The sequence below is a fragment of the Rhincodon typus genome, chromosome 2, assembly GCF_021869965.1.
Source record: "Rhincodon typus isolate 14 chromosome 2, sRhiTyp1.1, whole genome shotgun sequence".
Lineage (NCBI taxonomy): Eukaryota > Metazoa > Chordata > Chondrichthyes > Orectolobiformes > Rhincodontidae > Rhincodon > Rhincodon typus.
The window spans coordinates 81,508,777-81,530,765 of NC_063333.1; the positions used below are offsets into that span (position 1 = coordinate 81,508,777).

Here is a 21,989-nt window from a genome sequence, read left to right on the forward strand (position 1 = left end):
GGGTCTGGTAACCCTTCCTCAGAACTGGACCTGAAACGTTAACTCTGTTTCTTACTTCAGAGATGCTGCCAGACCTGCTGAGCTTTTCCAGCAACTTTGTTTTTGTTCCTGATTTAGAGCACCCACAGATCTTTCGGTTTTTATAACATAACAAAGATGTTTCCTTTTCAGGTGACTGTGAACAAGGAAAATCCTTCAGTAGCCGCCTGGTAAAGCTGCCAATACACAAATTTTGACAACACTATTTTCAATTTATATCAAGTCTGGAATGTTACATGTGTATTATGTGATACACCAGTCAGCATCCAAGCAACTGCAATAGTGCTGCACCATTTATGTTATAGCTAATGGCAATAATTACAATAGAAATGTTCTGTGTCCTTTTCTCTCATGCATTCTTAATGTTTAGGTATTTATTAGATATTTTATCTATGGTGAATCATATTACATATACTGCGTTAAGGACCTGTTACACATTGGAAATATTCCAAGATGATAACTTAAAGTTTGAGTTTCATGTAGTTGGAGAGTTATTTTTTTTTCCTTTATTCATTCATGGGATGAGGGTGTTGCTGGCTAGGCAGCATTTATTGTCCATCCCTAATTGCCCAGAGAACAGTTAAGAGTCAACCACATTGCTGTGGGTCTGGAGTCACATGTAGGCCAGAACAGGTAAGGATGGCAGTTTCCTTCCCTAAAGAACATTAGTGAACCAGAGGGGTTTTTTTGGCAACTGATTCACAGTCATCATTAGACTGTTAATTCCAGATATTTATTGAATTCAAATTCCACCATCTGCCATGGCAGAATTTGAACCTGGGTCCCCAGAACATTATCTCAGTCTCTGGATTAACAGTCCAGTGATAATACCACCAGGCCATCACCTCTCCCTTTCTTTGGAGAACGTGGGATTGTTTTGGGGATTGGTTTATCCAGGAATACAGATTATACCTGGAAAACAGGAATGGACAGTCATCAGGTAACCTTAATCTAATCTATCTGGCAGAAACTGGATCAACTACTCATTTTGCATTGCACTCCCATATGGTAGATAGCCATTGCAAGAGCCCATAGTTTCCATACTGTGCTCGGTGGTGCTAACAGTGTGAAACTGATCGCATATTCTCCTATAGTTAGTTTCAAGAAAGAACTGCTGTGAACTTTAATAGCAATTTCCTTGACAATTTCTTACCTTATCCAATGCTGCCTGCACTATAGATTCACTCTGAGTATCAAGAGCAGATGTTGCTTCATCCAGCAGAAGGATCTTTGGGTTTCTGACCAACGCACGAGCAATAGCAATTCTCTGTTTCTGTCCACCACTCAGCTGGGCACCTCTTTCACCAACCATTGTATTAAATCTCTAAAATTGCAAAAGTACATAAAGTAAACTTTTGGGGAAAAAATACCTCAGTTATGATATCTGCCCAACAAAAATTAAGTGGCTTGATTACTAAGAGGAGGGGTTGCAAGTTTGATTTAGTGGGAAGAGGTGCAAGATGTTCATGTGAATATAAAAAAGGAAAGAGTAGATGTGCTGACAGTGGAAAGACTTTCAGTCTCCAATTTTTTTCGACAGGGAGAATAGAGTTCTCACAGAAAAAGACAATGACTATGGCTAGTGTGGTATGTAGACAGAAGAAACCGAAAGTTGTGTGTGAGCTACCAGGCAGAATGTGGAAAGGAATATGGTCTCTGCTCAAAAGATACACAAAGATACATTGAATCGAAAAAATTCATCCTGGCATGACTGTGGGTGGGGGAAATGATTAACAGAATGGGGAGGCAATGGCCTAGTGGTATTATTGCTGGATTATTAATCTAGAGACCCAGGTAATGTTTTGGGGACCCCGGTTCGAATCCCACCACGGCAGATGGTGGAATTTGAATTCAATAAATATCTGGAATTAAGGGTCCAATTATGGCCATAAATCCATTGACGATTGTCGGAAAAACCCATCTGGTCCACTAATGTCCTTTAGGGAAGGAAACTGCAATCCTTACCTGGTTTGGCCTACATGCGACCCCAGACCCACAGAAATGGGGTTGACTCATAACTGCCCTCTGGGCAATTAAGAATGGGCAATAAATGCTGCCTAGTCAGTGAAACCCTCATCCCCTGAATGATTAAGAAGAAAAAAAATCAATTCAGGAGAGCTCTGCAAACTTAGAAAAGTGCCTTTTGATGATTATTTGATGTTGTGACACGATAAAATCCATTGGAAACTGGTAGTGATGTTGGACTGATCGTTGTGAAAACGATTATTCTGGAGAGAGTGGGATAAAAAGTACAACTGTAGTGTGAGATTTTTAGTTATGTTAAATATTAGAAGGGCTGTTTTTCCTGTAGTTTAACGAATTATTTGCTAGTAAGTTTAACTAGTCAATGTTGCTGTTAGTTTGTGAAATAAACACCTTAAAGCTTGCATATGTTGTGTGATCCTTTCAGCAGTGTGACTGCGGATTCAAATATCTTTCGAAATTTATTGGTCACCACAGGGATCACAACAGCATGTGCAATTAAACACCAAAATCTGGAAACTGTTATCTGACATGCAGCATATCTTCATTAGCTGTGTGGAAAGAACATCCCAACATCAGCTCCTCATACATATATTGATTGCCTCCAATGCCAGTATATCTTTCAGTAGATAAGGGGCCCAAAACTGTTCACAGTATTCCAGCTGTGGTTTGACTAGTGTTGTGTACAATTTTACTAAGATGTCCCTATTTTTATATTCTATTCCAAGTGAAATAAAGGGCAGCTTTCCCTGAAACTAGTTGCTAGCTGTTTGTGATTCATAAGCGAGGAAGTGCTTGCTCTATTCGCTTGTCCAGCTGACAGTATCTTGTAAATGTCGCATGAATAGTCTAGGGCCAAGTGTAAGTACGAAGCATGTTGATAAGAAACAAGTAAGCTTGTGCTGTTTGTTTGCCACTCAGTAAAATTTGTACCATTATGTCTATTTGATCAATGAGCACTGTTCACTATGCATCTCACTGTCCTGAATTAAAATTAAATATTTCCAGTAATTTCTGTTATGTTTAAAACAATGAGCTATATTAACCTGAATTAAATTGTGGAACAATAGAAGATCTACAGCTCTCATATAGGTGGACTATACCTCAACCACCGAGTTACTTTTGCAGCCATTGAAGATACATGGTCTTAATAATAATGTCAGCTGGTTATTAATTTTATGTGAACAAATGTTTTGTCTTAGTAGAAAAAAATGAGAAAATTGCCTAGAAATTGTAGTCAGGAAATTAACCATTTGTATGAATAGTGCTGCTTCCTTCAAGTTGGTCGTCTGAGTAGTTCACCTGCAGTGTTATGGTTCTCCACGCAACAACAAAAAAAGTTACCATTTATATGGTGATCTTACAATAGTAAAATATCCCAATTCACTGAAAAAGAACATTAACAATGAAGACCTTTTTGACACGAAGTCACAGAAAGAGATATCAAGACAGATGTGCAGAGCCTTAGACATTGGGAAGCATTCCCTGGTCCTGGAGATAATGGTTCTGGAATAGGAAAAGCAATTTAATTAGGCAGAATTATGGTATCCCAAAATCCTGCTACATTCGCACTTCTACCTGAACTAAATTCTGACTGGGAACATTCAAACTTAAACATCCCACCCTGCTGCCAATTGAGGCCTTTAACTGATCAATTAATGACCACCTGAGCACCACTTAAAGCCCTAATCCATCTAGTCTGTAACTATTGAGGAACTGGATATAGCAAAATGGGTGGCCAATTAGAGCCATGCTCCCCGACCTGATGAGGTCATAAGCCCACTGGTGACCAATTCAGTGCCTGATTGTTGGAAGATACACCAAGTTATCACAGTTTAACACAACACAGCACTGTCCCTGTCAATCTCTTGTGCTTTTATGCTCAGTCTTTGAATGGGAAACTACTGTCTAAAGAGTTCACTTTTATCTTAAAGATTGAAAAAGGTAGAAAGGGGGGAGATTATGGAGAAAATAACTCGGACGTTAGTGCAAAGCAGATGAAAGGACAATAATGGATTGTTTAAAACAGATCGTTGATAATATCATAGCTGCTGTCTGACCAGTGCATGATGAAAAAAGAACAAAGAAAATTACAGCACAGGAACAGGCCCTTCGGCCCTCCAAGCCTGCGCCAATCCAGATCCTCTATCTAAACCTGTTGCCTATTTTCCAAGGATCTGTATCCCTCTGCTCCCTGCCCATTCATGTATCTGTCTAGATACGTGTTAAGTGACGCTATCGTGCCTGCCTCTACCACCTCCGCTGGCAACGCGTTCCAGGGACCCACCACCCTCTGCGTAAAGAACTTTCCACGCATATCTCCCTTAAACTTTTCCCCTCTCACCTTGAAATCGTGACCCCTAGTAATTGAGTCCCCCACTCTGGGGAGAAAGCTTCTTGCTCTCCACCCTGTCCATACCTCTCATGATTTTGTAGACCTCAATCTGGTCCCCCCTCAACTTCTGTCTTTCTAATGTAAATAATTCTAATCTACTCAACCTCTCTTCATAGCTAGCGCCCTCCATACCAGGCAACATCCTGGTGAACCTCCTCTGGACCCTCTCCAAAGCATCCACATCCTTTTGGTAATGTGGTGACCAGAACTGTACGCAGTATTCCAAATGTGGTCGAACCAAAGTCCTATACAACTGTAACATGACCTGCCAACTGTTGTACTCAATGCTCGTCCGATGAATGAAAGCATGCCGTATGCTTTCTTGACCAGTCTATCGACCTGCATTGCCACCTTCAGGGTACAATGGACCTGAACACCCATATCTCTCTGTGTATCAATTTTCCCCAGGGCTTTTCCATTTACCGTATAGTTCGCTCTTGAATTGGATCTTCCAAAATGCATCACCTCGCATTTGCCTGGATTGAACTCCCATCTGCCATTTCTCCGCCCAACTCTCCAATCTATCTATATTCTGCTGCATTCTCCGACAGTCCCCTTCACTACCTGCTACTCCACCAATCTTAGTGTCATCTGCAAACTTGCTAATCAGTCCATCTATACCCTCCTACAGTCATTTCATGACTTATAAGATTGCCTCATTTATATTAATCAGACCAAATTAATATCTGCATAATTTTCACGAAACTAAATGTGATAATAGTGAAATATTAGAGTATACTGTATTCTGTTATCATTTGTAATAACAGGGAGCATGTAATACTCCTAATTCAGCAATCAATCAATGCATATGCTCTTTAGACGTTTCAATGTTATTGCACAAGAGGATATTTTTGAACACATTTGACTAACAAAAAAAGAAACACTCCTACTTCAATGTATGCAAGTCTCCAGAGATTAGGCCTGGTGGCATTTGTGTCCAGGCTATTTTCTATAACTCATAGACACAGATGTAGCATTTTACAACAAATAGAAAGGAGAGAGATTCAACATAAAAACATTTTCTAAAGAAATCTTCTCACTCAAGACAAAAACAAGGTAAGCAGGATTTGTGTTTTTGTAAAATTCAAAGATTCACTTACATCAGGAAGCATTGATATAAAGTCTAAAGCATTTGCTTCCTTTGCAGCTTGCTCAATCTCTGCATCAGTTACATCCTCTCGACCATACCGTATGTTTTCAGCAATTGTTGTGGAAAATAGTATTGGTTCCTGGCTAACAATGCCAATGTGTTGTCTCAGCCACTTCACGTTCAAAGTACGGATATCATGCCCATTAACAGTGATCTAAAAGAACAGATATTGATTACTTTTTAGTTAACCATTTTCTATGCTGTTCATTTAGCAGTTGCCAAAGTAATTTGTCTGCTTTATGTATTATATATCCTTCCATACATTTGCTTTTCCCCATATCAAACATGCAAGTCAGGTACACTTGTTGTCATCAACTGATTTTGTTTTATGGTCTCTTCCCAATTTTCTTAAGTTGTTTATTATCTTTCGTTGGCTTAGAACCATTCAGTTTGAGGAGAAGGAAAGGAGTAATTGAATTGTTTACCTGGAGTTATCGATAACAGAAGATTGGAGCAAGGAAACGGAAATTAAACAATAGATTAGCTCTAGTTGGAGTAACAGGAAGAAGAAGTTATTAGATATATAATCATTGTTATTTGATTGAGAATTATTGCTAAATGTAAAAATCCATAAAGACAGTTGTGAGACTGGCTTTGTTACATCATGAAGACACATGACTAATATGAGGACAACATAAAGGGATACTTGTGAGATGAAGTTGCTGAAAAGTTGTGTGAAGTGATGAGAAAGAACAAACATTGAATCAATTCTTCAGTGGGACAGTGAAGATTGTGGAAGCACCAAAGAATATAACTAAGAAGAAAGTGAAATGATACAATCAATCATCTATATTCGAAAGAGAGAGAAATGTGATGAGGTAAATGATAGAGATGGGACTGCCAGGATGAAAAAGGAGACAAGAATTTTTTTCCTATGACAAGATGGAGTGATGCAGTGGAAGGATTGAAAGTGTAATTGGTGACTGACAGGAGGATTTAGAGAAGAGTTATCAACTAGAATTGTAGTGACCCCCGTTAGAAAGATCCCATTCTGCACATAGTTCACTGACTCTCGCAGAGCAGAAGACATGAGATGGTCTTCCCTAATGTTAATTCCAGAATAACTATTAGTTTTACGTCTAGATCATTGATGTAGATGAATAATGAACAGCAAGAGACTCAGCCCCGTACCCTGTGGTATGCCAATCGACACAGGCTTCCAGTCACACAGTGCCTCCTGTCACTAAGACAATATTGTCAAATTACCCTGTGAAATTGCTGGAGAAACTCAGCAGGTCTGGCGGCATCTGTGCAGACAAGGCCGAGTTAGTATTTAGAGTTGTGCCTTTGAATTAGCCTGCTTACATCCTCAGTTCATTGATGCAAAATGTTAACTCTGCTTTTTCTCCACAGACACTGCCAGACTTGCTGAATTTCTCCAGCAATTTCTGTTCTTGTTACTGAAATACCATGTATTGTTTTTGTGTTTTTTTTTAGTCTTTTTATTTCTCCTGGACTGTTTATGATAGCTTTGACAAATTTGACTCCTCATTGACCACTTTGAATATTCTGGTAGTTCGTTGACAGCTTTGGCAGTCCCAATCATCAACAAAGTGATAGGATGGGTTAATAGATAATAGTTCTATCAAGTAGCATTTGCTCAAAGAAAACCCGCTCAATAATTCTCAGTTTGAGTTTTGTCATGGCCTTCTAGCCCCTATTTCAGCCTTTGTTTTTGAAACATATTGTCAAGATGTGTTGAGTGATGTCCCACAGGAGCCTGCGCTGCATCTTCAACTTTTTATAATTTACAATCAATGACTTAGATAAAACAATCAAAAATGTGGTAGCTAAATTTGCAATTAACATAAAAATAGCTTGGAAAGTATGTGCCAAAATGACACCATCTTCCCCTAGATATTCAATTCACTGACATCAGACCTGCTCTTATCTGGTGTAATCTCCACTCTCTAGAGGCTCCAAACTCCCATGATTTTTTAAATGGCTAGCTGTATCCAAGACCCATGTATGCACAATCTATGGATTGCCTCTAATCACAACTGCATAATAATCAGAGGTACCAGATTCAAGGAGGAATTTAGGAATCCTGGCTTCTTCCTGACATTTTTGCTGTGTCAAAGAAGGTCTCAGTCATGGTGAAAAGCTAAGCCCAATTCCGTTAAGGTTATAAGGCTTATTGTCTGGGATTGCAAGAATAGCACCTCCTATAATGATGGTAGAGAACACATAACAAAGCCTTGGAGAGTTTGAATATAACTTCAGTAGAGAAAGACATAATTATATAAGCAGGACACAGTTCGTTAGTACATAATTAAATTTTTACCATTTGAATCCATCATGACTCAGCAATCTGTTCCAAGACATTCTAGCTAACAACAAAACTAACAACATTCAAATAAATTTTCTCCTTATAAACCTTGCTGCTTAGTGCTAGATTCCCCCAGAGAGGGAGACATCACATCAGCGTCTTGCCTGCCAACACCCTCACAATCTAATGTTTCAATTAGATAGGGTTTTATTCTTTGAAACTTCAACAAATATAGGCACAACCTGATCAAAACTATGCATAGTACTCAAGTTGTGGTACCACCAATGTCCTGTTCAGTCATTGCAAATCTTCCCCACTTTTATAATCTATCCCTTTGCAATAAAGGCCAATGTTTCATTTCCTTCCTAATTACTTGCTGTACCCGAATTCTGAAGGTTTGTGGTTCAAATAAAAGGACAGACAGGTTCCTCAAAGAACAATGTTTAACCTATCAAATGGAAACATGAAATCAAACTTTTTAAAAATACAAATTAAATATGACTTAAACTTCTGGTCAAAATGCCCTCCTGATTTGCATGAATATACATCCTGCAATCAACTCCATTGGAATGAAAACAGCAAATCTGTAAAACAACAAAAGACAATAGCCCCCTGAATGTGAAGGTCCCTACATCGCCTGCTTCATTAACAAGGCAGTCGCCTGGGTATTCAACAGTTAGAGATGGACCATTTAATGCTAATTGCTTGAATAATGGAACCCTTGCTTAAGATAGCTCAGCAGGCATAAACTAATTGAGTTACAATTAAAATGTAAAATTTAAATTACTGCTAGTTTGAAAGAATATTCAAACACGTTTGTGTGTTTTCAGAATGTATTCTGTCTGAACAAGAAAGTAAATTTGATCCCTCTTTTTCTACATACCAAGCAAGCTTTGAATCATTCCTTTGAAATTGCTTTTTGAAACACCTTAGGACATTTCGAATTCATGAGAAATGTCACAAAAGTGCATTTATTTTCCTTTACATTGAAGGTGACTTCATGATAAGTAGCAGTCAACTGATACATGATTCACATGTGGGAAGAGGTAAGAGTCAAGGGCAGTGGGTTGCTGGCATAAAGATGGTTGGCAGCAGCATGAGATCCACCAGCTGAAACTTTAAATCTCAATTCCATTCTCTTGTGCATAAATATCAAATTAATTATGTAACAACAGACAAACATCAGTGATCTGGACTTTTCAGCCCTGATGGATGTGAGTGGTGAGCATGAAATTCCATGCCACCAGCTAGTTGGCGTTCCCTTACTGGCACAATCCTGCTCTCAGACCATTCATCACCAAGCAGAGCCAGAGACCGCAGGGCTTTCTGCCTGTAAGCAGCAGGTGGCCACTTAATGATAGCTTGATGGCCAATTACATTCTGTTGTCAAAGGCCGACTGTGACCTTTTAGACAAACAGTTTCCAAGACACCATTCATCAAAACCCAGCTGCCTGGAGGTTGGCAACAGAATAGGAGGCTAGCATTCTAGGCAAACTTTGAAGCCTTCCCTTATAGTGGCCCATCAGCCAAGGGGAATCTAAGGTTTTAGAGTAGATTTGTAGCTTGGGTTGTGGATGGTGTGATTGGTTGGCTCATGAAACTGGTTCGTTGTTCCCCAGATGTTTCATTACTCTGCTGGATAACATCATCAGTGCAGCCTCCGATGAAATGCCGTTGTGTTTTCCCGCCTGTTATTTAAGTTCTGGAGTCTGTTGAGCTGGATTACCTCACTTCTGGTTTTCCTTCGCAGTGGAGTGTATATGGGGTCAAGCTCTATGTGTTTGTTGATGGCTTTCTTCGTGGAGTACCAGGCTTCTAGGAATTCCCGTGCTTGTCTCTGCTTTGTTTGTCCAAGGATCTTGGTGGTTCTCCTTATCCATGAGAGAGAAGAAAGCCATCAACAAACACATAGAGCTTGACCCCATATACACTCCACTCCAAGGAAAACCGGAAGTGAGGTAATCCGGCTCAATGGACTCCAGAGTTTAAAAACCAGGAGGGAAAATACAATGGTGCTTCATCGGAGGCTGCACGGATGATGTTACCCAGCAGGGTAATGAAACATTTGTGGAACAACGAACCAGCTCAGCGAGCCAATCAACCACAGCCAAAGGGACTGTTTAAATTTAGAAGTCCATCATAAAGTGTCCTTGTGCTCTCAAAATTGGGAAGGCAAACTTCTGCTCGGGCCATATTAAAAGATCTCTTATTGGCCCTCTAGCTCTAAGAGATCAACTAATGTCATTAGCTGCATGGTAAGCCTGCACACTTTGGGGGAGGGTCTCTACAGGAGACTATGTATACTTTTAAAAGAAGTTAACCAAGTCTTGGCCTATAAAAAGTGAGTCTCAATAATCAACAGTTATGGCAGATGAATTGAACAGGTATTTTACATCGGTCGGTGGGGGGGTGGGGGGGGGGGGGGGGGGGGGTGGTGCTCTTGTGGTGCATTGTTTAGTGTCCCTACCCATGGATTAAGAGCCCCATGTTCAAGTCCCACCTTCCCCCAGAGATGTGTAATAAGAACTCTGAATAGATTGATTAGAAAAATAGTTTAAATTTAAAGGAAAAAGGATAGAAGTAATATCCCAGAAGCAGCTGTACATTAGTAACTGGAAGGATGGGATAAAGTCAAGAAATTACAATCACCAGGAAAGTAATACTGAGCAAATTATAGGAACTCATAGTCAATGAGTCTCTGAGTTTTGATGATTTCCGCCCTAGGTTCTTAAAAGTGGTTACTGAGACTTTGGTTTTAATTTTCCAAAAAGTTACTAGATCTGCAGGAAGTTCCATTAGTTTGAAAAATAGCTAAAGCAAGTCCTTTATTCAAAAAGGGAAGAAGACTGAAATCAGGGCACTACAGGCCAGTTAGTTTAACATCTGCCATTGGGAAAATATTAGGAGTTATTATCAAAGACATCATTCTTAGGTAAAGTCAAGCTAGTAACGTAGAGTCAACTTTGCTTTGTTAGTGGGAAATCATGTTTCAAATCATCAGCAAACATCCTAATTGTGATCTAATCAGGAAGGAATGATCATTAATGAAGTAGATGAGGATGGCTAGGCCTAGGGCAGTGCTGAGAGGAATTCCTGCAGAGATATTCTGTAACTCGCTCAACTGATCTTCAACAACGACAACCAGCCTCCCTTGTGCTAGTTATGACTTCAGACAATGGAGAGAACTCCTTCAATACTCACTGACTCCACTTTTGCTATGGATCCTTGATGCCACACTCAGACAAGGGTGGTTTTGATGTCAAGACAGTCACTCGTACCTCATTTCTGGAGTTCAGCTTTTGCCTATGTTTGGACCAAGGTTGTAATAAGATCAGAAGCCAGTGAACAAGTTATTTCTTAACAAGTGCCATTTGATACCATGAAATGTTATTCATGAAGATGTTTCAAGGTTATCCATTCCTTTAATTCTCTGCAATAGTGGATTCTAAATCAAGACTTAAAACATGATAGCCAGCATATTTTTCAATTATTACAAAATTATTGTTGATACATAACAACCTTCCATTCTTGGTAATTGTTGACCTTGGATATGATGCTGTTTGAAACCTATGGATAATATTTATTCAATGCCATGAAATCTGCTCTCGAGGCCAGATTCTTCAAAACTAGATTTAAGTTAGAATTGATATGTGACATAAATGACATGGTCCTCTCCCAAGAGCTCAGTAAATACCACACAACCTTACCTCTCCTTCTTCTGGATCATAAAATCTCTGGAGCAGTTGAATTGTTGTAGTTTTACCACAACCACTGGCTCCAACCAATGCAACAGTCTGTCCACTCAAAACTTTCATGTTCAAGCCCTTAAGAATCTGAGATTAAAAGAAATCTGTGATTTACAAGCTTATAAAAAAGTTTTATGAATAATAATACAACTTAAAAGTCACGGCCAAATAGTGCTTCCAAACATATATTACATAGATTACTTATGCCTTTTGTTTTAATTTGTCCATGTCAACATTTTAACCTTGCATTCAGAAGAAGGTAGTACTGAATATCAAATTATAATAGTTTGCAAGATATTTGTTGATGAATACTGTAAAAAAACCTTATGGACTATTCTATAATTCACCCATTTTACCAAAAATGGGACTGTTATACCTTTTCTTGAAGATTATTATTGATGACTGAGCACCAAATGCTGAAAATTATTCAGTTTAGAGATGGATTTTAAAAATGTTGGGGAATACAAGCTGGAACATGAAACAAACTGAAACATAATTCATTATCAAAGGTAAAATGCTCCTTAATAAGAAATCTGTAAAAGCAAATCAACAATACTAATTGAAGGCCAATCAACAATATAGGATTTTAACTCATAGTCATAGAGTCCTAGAGGAGATGCTTTGGTCCAACTCATCCATGTCGACCAGACATCCCGATCTGACCTAGTCCCATTTGGGCCATATCCCTCTAAACCCTTCGTATTCATGTACCCATCCAGATGCCTTTTAAATGTTATAATTGTAGCTGCCTCCACCATCTCCTTTGGCAGCTCGTCCCATACATGCACCACCCTATGCGTGAAAAATTTACTCTTCAGGTCCTTTTCAAATCTTGCCCCTCTCACCTTAAACCTATCCCCTCTAGTTCTATGCACCCCTACCCTTGGGAAAAGACCTTGGGTATTCATCCTATCCATGCCCCTCATGATATTATAAACCTCGACAAGGTAACCCCTCCGCCTCAGACACTCCAGGGGAAAAATGCCCCAGCCTATTCAGCCTTAAAGCCACTTTTGCAAGAAAAGACTGTCAAGAAAAATGAAAATTTACTAACAAAAGGACAAAGTTTGTGTGCATTTTTAATGGAAATAACTCATTCAAATTTAGTAACTTTAAATTAAAAGGAGCACTATTCATGAACTCATTTACAAATGAACTGGATAAGTACATGGCGAAGAATGTGATTACAAGTTGTAAGGAAATGCACCAAAGAATATAAGGAAATAATCAGTGGAATACTACGGTTCTCCTGGGACTAGAACGTAGCATTGATAGAATGCAGCTTTTAATGTTTGAAAGCAGGTTGGATTTGACTCAACTAAATCTTCAAGGAAAATACTTAATTCTTTGAGCCACCAGTTTGATTCACCTGGGTTGCATGTTGGGAGGAATGGTGGAGATTTGACAGTAAGCTGAAAAGTTTGGATCTTTAATCTTTGATGGAGTTCATGCCCAGCAATCAGCCTGAGTGATAAATTGTTCTTCCAGTTAGTCAGGGAGGAGGCCACAGAACTGGGCAGGTGAGATGCTTTGCCCTCAAAATGGGGGGGGGGGGGCGGGGCAGACCTAATCCCAGGGGCATATGGGAATAGGCTTGACATTCAAATCCTGACGCTGGGGATGCAAATGAAATTAAGGAACGTTCAATATTTGAAACCAGTCAAGTGTTTGATTCCTGAGTTTGTAGGGGATTGGCTTGATCCCAAAAGAGGAATCCGATCCCTGGATTGCTTTGACTTGGATGGTATCAAGCTTAATTTGAGGGTGTGCTTATCAACGCAAATGGTTCAGCGAGAGTTTAATTGGGGTTTTCCAAATGGTTTTTAATTGTAATTCTGGCCTTCATTTTTACACATTGTCTTTTCATTGTGATGATCTATTAAAATAAATTTATATGTTTCCATTGGCTATTTAAATATTTTCCAAAGCTACAGGGGATTAATTGAAAAATACGTACCACTGTATCTGGTCTAGTTGCGTAGGCGAAGTGAACATTCTTGAATTCAATATCTCCTTTGATATTATCTGGCTTATGACCAACTTTGGAGCTGCTGTCTATGGGCCGATGCTGCAAATAAAAGAATTCAAAATAAAGACATTTGGGTTGTGATGTTTTGAAGAAGCATCAACTCTCTTTTGTGACAGGTGACCAAGTAACTCCATAAATCTTCTGGTTTGTATTCTCTTTCCAGCATTTTGCATTTTTCTTTTAGTTTACCCCTCTTCTCAGTTCTTGATTTGTACTTTTTGAACAGTACACAAGAAACTTTCAGTTATCGCAACAATCTCACCGTTCTGTTTTTGAGTGCCTGGATGGTCAATGCTTATCGAAAATTCAACCAAATGTTCAAACATGAACACCTTCCAGGAGGAAACATTAGTACATGAACAGGAGCAAGAGATTGGGTCATTTCTGTAATCTCTAGTCTTGGTTGATGAAGCCCCAACTGGTCACCTGGCTAAAATTACCACTGCATGAGAGCGTTGCGAATGGACCATTGACCTTCTGAGCTGCTGGATTAATCACCACATCACTCCTGGGAGTATCAGTTTTAAACAAGTCAAGTAATTCCTGGGTACTAGCAGCGGAACAGATATGGAAAGCATTATTTACCTTTGCAATAAGACTATACACGTTGTAAGCAGCACTTCGAGCCTTTGAAATACTTTCTACGTTCGATAGTCCCTGGCCAAGTGAGAACGCTCCTGCGACCACGGAAAAAAACACCTGCAAAGTGATGATGGAAGGCTAGTTGCAGATTTCGAGTTGAATTTAACAGAACACTGAGTTGCATTTCTGACATCCCACATAAAAAATGGGAATTTATACGGAATAACAGACCACATTTTATGACTATACGTTAATGAAAACAGGATCCTGGTTATCACCCACTATAATTATTTGTCAGCCAATGCAAATCCCCAGAGCCAAGCAATGGTTGCCTCACTTGCTGAGTTTAAGATGGTGAGTCCACCACTTTAAAGGGACACTCGGGGTAATATGCAGCATAGTTTGTGTCTTTAAGAGGTTTTACTACAGTTGGGCTTGGCTGCACAGAGGCCCTGGTATGTCCTGCATTTGCTCAGCATGAAGCACCCTTGCCATAATGGCTGAAAACATTCAACAAATGGGCATTGTCGCAAGGAACTTGTTGGTAACTGCCCATGTTTCCTACTTCCTTGTCCAAAAGTTGCTTGCTGGTACGTTTGATCAGGTTGCTCTGTATGGAGCAGATATATGGGGAACTGATGTTTGCAAGGTTAGGGATGTTGAGTGAATGGTTAACAGTTACAATATACATTGTTACATTTGACTGAATCTGTATGCGATGACCTCTGCCCCTGCTGCAGTGTATGATAGGGCAAGTGCTGAGGTTTGAGAGTTGTGACAGCAGACATAAGTGCACTAGAGAACACGCACACACATAGGTACGCTGACAGCACAAGGGCAGAGTATCCCAAAGCCATACTGAGAAGCATTTAACTGATAAGGGGGGGTGCAGGTTCAGGAGTAGGAAGTGTTCAACAAAATAATTGTTATGAAAAGGTTAATGCTGAAATTGGGTTGTGCTCCAGCCTATCTGAAAATATCATCCGACCTTTATGTGAAGAATCAGGCAGTTCAGTATGAGGTACTGATAGAGACAAATGTCATCACTGAATCCTCACAGGCTTAAGTTAGACTAACTAATCAATGTACCTTGTAGAACATAGAACATAGAACATATTGCAGTACAGCACAGTACACGCCCTTCGGCCCACGATGTTGTGCCGAACTTTTACCCTAATCCTAAGGTCTATCTAACCTCCACCCCTACCTTATACTATCATCCATATGCCTATCTAATAGACGCTTAAATGCCCCTAATGAGGCCGACTCTACTATCCTCTCCAGCAATGCATTCCACGCCCCTACCACTCTCTGAGTAAAGAACCTACCTCTGACGTCTCCCCTATATCTACCTCCACTCACTTTAAAAATATGCCCCCTCGTAATAGCTACCTCCACCCTAGGAAAAAGTCTCTGGCTGTCTACTCTATCTATACCTCTGATCATATCATACACCTCTATCAAGTCACCTCTCATCCTTTGTCGTTCTAAAGAGAAAAGCCCTAGCTCTCTCAACCTTTCCTCAGAAGGCCTTCCCTCCATTCCAGGCAACATCCTGGTAAATCTCCTCTGCACCTTTTCCAATGCTTCCACATCTTTCCTGTAATGAGGCGATCAGAACTGGACACAATAGTCCAGATGTGGCCAAACCAGGCTTTTGTATAGCTGGAACATAACTTCACGACTTTTGAACTCAATCCCTCTATTAATGAACGATAACACACCATACACCTTCTTAACAACTCTATCCACCTGGGTGGCAGGTTTCAGGGAACTGTGGACATGAACTCCAAGATCCCTCTGCTCCTCCACACTGCCACGAATCTTTCCGTTAACCCTGTATTCTGCTTTCAAGATTTTCCTTCCAAAATGAATCACGTCACACTTTTCAGGGTTAAACTCCATCTGCTACTTCTCAGCCCAGCTCTGCATCCTATCAATGTCCCTTTGTAATCTAGAACAGCCGTCCGCACTATCCACAACACGACCCATCTTCGTAACGTCCGCGAACTTACTAATCCACCCTTCCACTCCTACATTCAAATCATTTACAAAAATCACAAATAGAAGAGGACCCAGAACAGATCCTTGTGGTACACCACTCGTAACTGAGTACCATGTTGAATATTTTCTGTCCACTACCCCCCTTTATCTTCTAAGGATCAGCCAATTCTGAATCCAATCTCCCACATTTCCCCCTATCCCATGCCTCCTTAACTTCTGCATGAGCCTACCATGGGTAACCTTATCAAATGCCTTACTTAAATCCATGTATACCACATCCACTGCTCCACCTTCATCCATGTGTTTGGTCACCTCTTCAAAGAAATCAATAAGGTTTGTGAGGCATGATCTCCCCCTCACAAATCCATGCTGACTATCATGAATCAAACTGTGTCTATCCAAGTGATCAGAAATCCTATCTCTCAGTGCCCTTTCCAATAATTTGCCCACCACTGAAGTAAGACTAACTGACCTATAATTTCCGGGGTTATCCTTATTCCCTTTCTTGAACAAGCGAATGACATTTGCCACTCTCCGATCTTCCGGTACTATACCCGTGGACAGTGAGGATGAAACGATCATCGCCAAAGGGCCTGCAGTCTCTTCCCTTGCTTCCCATAGAATCCTTAGATAAATCCCATCAGGCCCAGGGGACTAATCCATCTTTAAGGTCCTCAAAATTCCTGCTACATCTTCCTTACTAACATCCATCTCCTCTAGCCTACCAGCCTGTTTCACACTATCCTCCTCTACAACTAGGTCCCTCTCAGTTGTGAATACCAAAGAAAAGTATTCATTAAGGACCTCTCCTATCTCTTTAGGCTCTGTGCACAAATTCCCTTTGCAATCCTTGATTGGCCTTACCCTTTCTCTAGTCATTCTCTTATTCCTCACGTACGTCTAAAAAGCCTTGGGGTTTTCCTTGATCCTATCTGCGAAGGTTTTCTCATGCCCCCTTATAGCTCTCCTAAGCCCTTTCTTCAGATCCTTCCTGGCAAACTTGTATCCCGCTAGAGCCTTTTACGATCCTTGTTTCCTTAACCTTATACAAGCATCCTTCATCTTCTTAACCTGTACCTATGCTATTATGGAATATATTTGTCTCTTGTTACATAAGACAAGTGCTTTGAGGTTGGTTGGTTCGCCAAGCTGCTTCATTGTTTCACAGACGTTTTGTTACCATGCTGGGTAACATCCTCAGTGCAGCTTCCGATGAAGCGTCGGTACGTTTTCCCATCTGGTTTTTAAACTCTGGGATCCTTGAGATGGATTGCCTCACTTCCGGTTTTCCTTCATAGTGGAATGTATATGGGGTCGAGTTCAATGTGTTTATTAATAGCATGGTTCATGATGTTACAAAGCATGGTAACAAAACGTCTGCGAAACAACAAACCAGCTCGGCGAGCCAACCAACCTCAACACCCACAACCCAAGCTACAGATCTACTCCAAAACACGTGCCTTTTCCAGTAGTGTCTCACTCATGGCCTATACACAACACAGATATTCAGACTGAACCTCAGACTTAGCATAAAAAGCCAGTTCTATTGACTTTTGACTCTGGTTTTGTTACATTGTATTCCAGAGATTGTCTAATCTGGTACATGTTTGTTTTCAAAACAGTGGAAAGGAGGATTCCACCTAATTATTAACCCAATTTGTCAAAGCTATCTCCTGTCCCCTTTCTGCCTTCCTGATTTCCCCCTTAAGAATATACCTACTGCCTTTATACCCTTGCAGGGATTCATTCGATCCCTGCTCTCTATACCTGACATATGCTTCCTTCTTATTCTTGACCAGAACTTCAATTTCCCTAGTCATCCAGCATTCACTACACCTACCAGCCTTGCCCATCATCTTAACGGGAGCATACTGTCTCTGGACTCTCATTATCTCACTTTTGAATGCTTCCCATTTTCCAGCCATCCCTTTATCTGCAAACATCCGCTCCCAAACAACTTTTGAGAGTTCTTGCCCAATACCGTCAAAATTAGCCTTCCTCCAAATTAGAACTGTCATTTTTAGATCCAGTCTATCCTTCCCCATCACTATTTAAAAACTAATAGAACTATGGTCACTGGCCCCAAAATGCTGTCTCATTGACAGCTCAGTCACCTGCCCTGCCTTATTTCCCATGATTGGGTCAGGTTTTGCACCTTCTCTCGTAGGTACATCCACACACTGAATCAGGAAATTTTCTTGTACAGTACACACTTAAATTCCTCTCCATCCAAGCCCTTAACACTATGGCAATCCCAGTTTATGTTTGGAAAATTAAACTCCCCGATCATAACCACTTTATTATTCTTCCAGATAATCGAGATCTCTTTACAAATTTGTTTCTCAATTTCCTGCTGACTATTGGGGGGGTCTATAGTATAATCCCAATAAGGTGATCATCCCTTCCTTTTATTCTCAGTTCCACCCAAATAACCTCGCTGGACATATTCCCAGGAATATCTTCCCTGAATACAGCCATAATGTTATCCCTAATCAAAAACACCACTCCCCCTCCTCTCTTGCTCGCCTTCCAATGCTTCCTATAGCATATATACCCTGCAGCATTAAGCTGCCAGTCCTGACCACCCCTGAACCATGTCTTTGTAATTGCTGTGATATCCCTGTCCCAGTTCCCAACCATGTCTTGAGTTCATCTGCCTTACCTGTTAGGCCTTTTGCATTGAAATAAATGTAGTTTAATTTATCGGTCCTGCTTTGTTCCGTACTTTTGTTCCTGCCTGCCCTGTCTGTTTGACTTACTCCTTTTCCTAATTGTACCAATCTCAGACTGATATCTTACCTCACTATCTCTCTGGGTCCTCCCAACCCCCACCTGACTAGTTTAAATCCTACCGAGCAGTTCTAGCAAATCTCCCTGCCAATATATTAGTCCCCTTCCAAATTCAGGTGCAATCTGTCCTTCTTATACAGGTCACTGCTACCCCAGAAGACATCCCAATGATCCAAAAATGTGAATCCTTCTGCCCTGCATCAGCTCCTCAACCATGCATTCATATGCTCTATCCTCCTTTTCCTACTCTCACTAGCCCATGGCACTGGGAATAATCCAAATATAACTACGCTCGAGGACCTACTTTATAATTCCAGCCTAACTTCCTATATTGTCTCCTCAGAATCCAGTCCTTTTCTTTTACTAAACAGCAGAGGCAGTAGCTGTGCAGATTCACTGCTGGGTCTCACAGCATTTTAGGTTTATTTCTCTGTTTGAATCACTTCCCATGTGGTCACTACCTTTTGTCTGTCTTCCTCCTTTTTAGTGTGCCATTGTTTTGATTTCTTTTTCCCCCAAAGTTCTAAAACAATGCAACAGCTTGTTAAACAGTAATTCCTGTTCCTAGAATTCAAGAAAATCAGCTCCAACACTTAAAATACCTCATAAAAGGAGCAGGTTTTACAGCCACAAATTTTTCCCATCCTCCACTTTGGATTATCCAGAGTGCCTCATTGATCAAATTAACCTGACAGGCTTGAAAATCTTTCAAGACCGGACCTGCACCCTGTGACCAAGTCTTATCTGCACAAGTCTTCTTCTGAGTGTGGTTTCACTTCTTTGTTAAGCATTTCCAATAGTTCTGAAGCCATTTCTACTGATTTGCATTTTATTCACCTTGATCTGTCTCGTACTGCTGTCAACCCCCTTCCCCATGTTATGCGGGCAGCTTATATTGCTCAAGCTTGGACCTCTGATGAGTAACAATAGGAATAGCACCAATTGTATTCACAACACCAGGAGCAGGAAGATCAATGCCAGAAGCTGGATTCTCCCCAGCCACTGGTAAATCCACAGATCCAAATCTATGAGCTTACACAGAGCTACAATTAAAAGAAGGAGAGACCTCCGATACAGGGTATGCAGGTAAAGAATCAGTGCCTCAGGAGACTCAACTCAAACACAACTTGTTGCTGACATCTGCAAATTCTGAGAAGGCCTCCCCCTTGATTGAGAACACCTTGTGTGTAGCGTGTTAATGTGGTTGGGTTAATCCACCTGCTTCAAATGTGAAAGACCTCTAATCTTCTAGTGGTGTTACGCCTCATCAGAAGTAAGATGGATACAAGTGACAGTTCCAGTAAATTGCGTCGGTCACTTGGGAGATACAAGTTGTCTGCAGCAGATTGAGAGATCCTTCACCTGTCACTAGGAGAACCCTAGAAGGAGCCAAGAACAGAGAATTTCAGAGTTGTGGTGAGGGCCAATGCGTGTGCGCTCACTTGGCCCACTGAGAAGACCTCCTTTAGATGATTATAGGTCTTTCACATTTGCTGCAGTTGGGTTCTCTTAGCTACATTAACAAGCTGCACCATAAGGTGTTCTTAAATCAACCAGTAAACATTGTCAGAGGGGATTGTGCTCCAGGATCAGCAAAATTTGTCATGTAGATCCATGCAAGATATCCTGGAAACTGCCGTGATTTCATTGTTTTCCCAAAGGGTTAGTTGCTTCAAGTAGAACCATTGGGTGGATTCTTGGAGCTGAGAGTTACCCACTATGAACATGGCTGGTGGCAGCAACAAGGAACCCTGCTGAGGAAAGATACAACCAGAGCAACATCAACACCCAGTCAAAACCGAAAGAACTGTGGCTGCTGTAAATCAGGAACAAAAGCAAACTTGTTGGAAAAGCTCAGCAGGTCTGGCAGCATCTGTGAAGAAAAAAATCAGAGTTAACATTTCAGGTCAGTTTCCTCAGTTCTGAGGAAGAGTCACCAGACCCGAAATGTTAACTCTGATTTTTTTCTTCACAGATGCTGTCAGGCCTGCTGAGCTTTTCCGCAATCAACACGTCACTCATTGAGCAGTTTATTGGGATGCTCAAGATCCAGTTAAGGTGTGTGGTAAGACATAGTCACTGAGAAGTGCTTCCATCAGCAAAGTTGTGCAGAAAGGTTGTAGATGCAGTTCCTTTCACAAGAAACTTAGAAAATAGGAGCAGCTGTAGTCCATTCGGCCCTTCAGGCTGGCTCCGCCATTCACCATGGTTGATCACCCAACTCAGTACACTATTCCTGGTTTCTCCCCATACTTTGTGATCCCTTTAGCACTTAGAACTATATTTAACTCCTTCACGAACATATTCAATGTTTTAGCCTCAATTGTGGTAGTGAATTCCACAGGCTTACCATTCTCTGCAAGAAATTTCTCCTGCGACTGTGACACCTGGTTCTAGACCCCCCAGTCATCAGGAACATCCATCCTGTGTTTAGCCTGTCTAGTTCCATTAGAATTTTAAAGGTTTCACTGAGATTCCTCCCCAACCCCCCTTTATTCTTCTAAACATCAGTAAAAATAATTCTAACTGATCCAATTTCTCTTCATATGTCAGTCTTGCCACCCGAGTGTGATAGCCCTTTCCAGGCCATAGTGCAGAGAGGCTTGCAGCTGGAGGGGGGATGAAGGTGATAGCTCAGTGTTACCCCTCATAGGAGAAGGAAAAGGAGAATATCCTTCCTATAACAGGTCAACCAGAACTATATGCAGTACTCCAAAAGTAGCCTCACCAATACAACTGCAAGATTACATCCCAACTCCTACATTCAATGTGTACACAACTCCTGGTTTAACAAAATGAATAATCCTTTTCCTATTACATATGCTCCATGGGGCTTCAGCAGAGCTAGAAGCAGGCTGCTTGTTTTACTATTATGTAAACTGAATGTCATTCACCTTTCTTGCCCTCATGACGTCAATGAACCACTTGCAGCACTCTGGCCCCATGCGAGGGACCAAATTCCTGCTGGTCATTACATCTGCTGCTTCCCGCTGTGTGCCTG

General features: G+C 40.8%; 1 protein-coding gene across 1 annotated transcript in view; it reads right to left on the reverse strand.

Moving 5' to 3' along the window:
• LOC109915228 (ATP-dependent translocase ABCB1-like) overlaps positions 1–21,989 on the reverse strand; it is a 91,958-nt gene that overhangs the window by 50,709 nt on the left and 19,260 nt on the right. The window contains exons 10-14 of the mRNA XM_048611749.1: positions 14,198–14,311; positions 13,541–13,651; positions 11,545–11,670; positions 5,518–5,721; positions 1,193–1,363 (exon numbers count right to left, since the gene is read on the reverse strand). Coding sequence (XP_048467706.1) covers positions 1,193–1,363; positions 5,518–5,721; positions 11,545–11,670; positions 13,541–13,651; positions 14,198–14,311 — 726 coding nt within the window. The remainder of the gene's footprint in view (positions 1–1,192; positions 1,364–5,517; positions 5,722–11,544; positions 11,671–13,540; positions 13,652–14,197; positions 14,312–21,989) is intronic.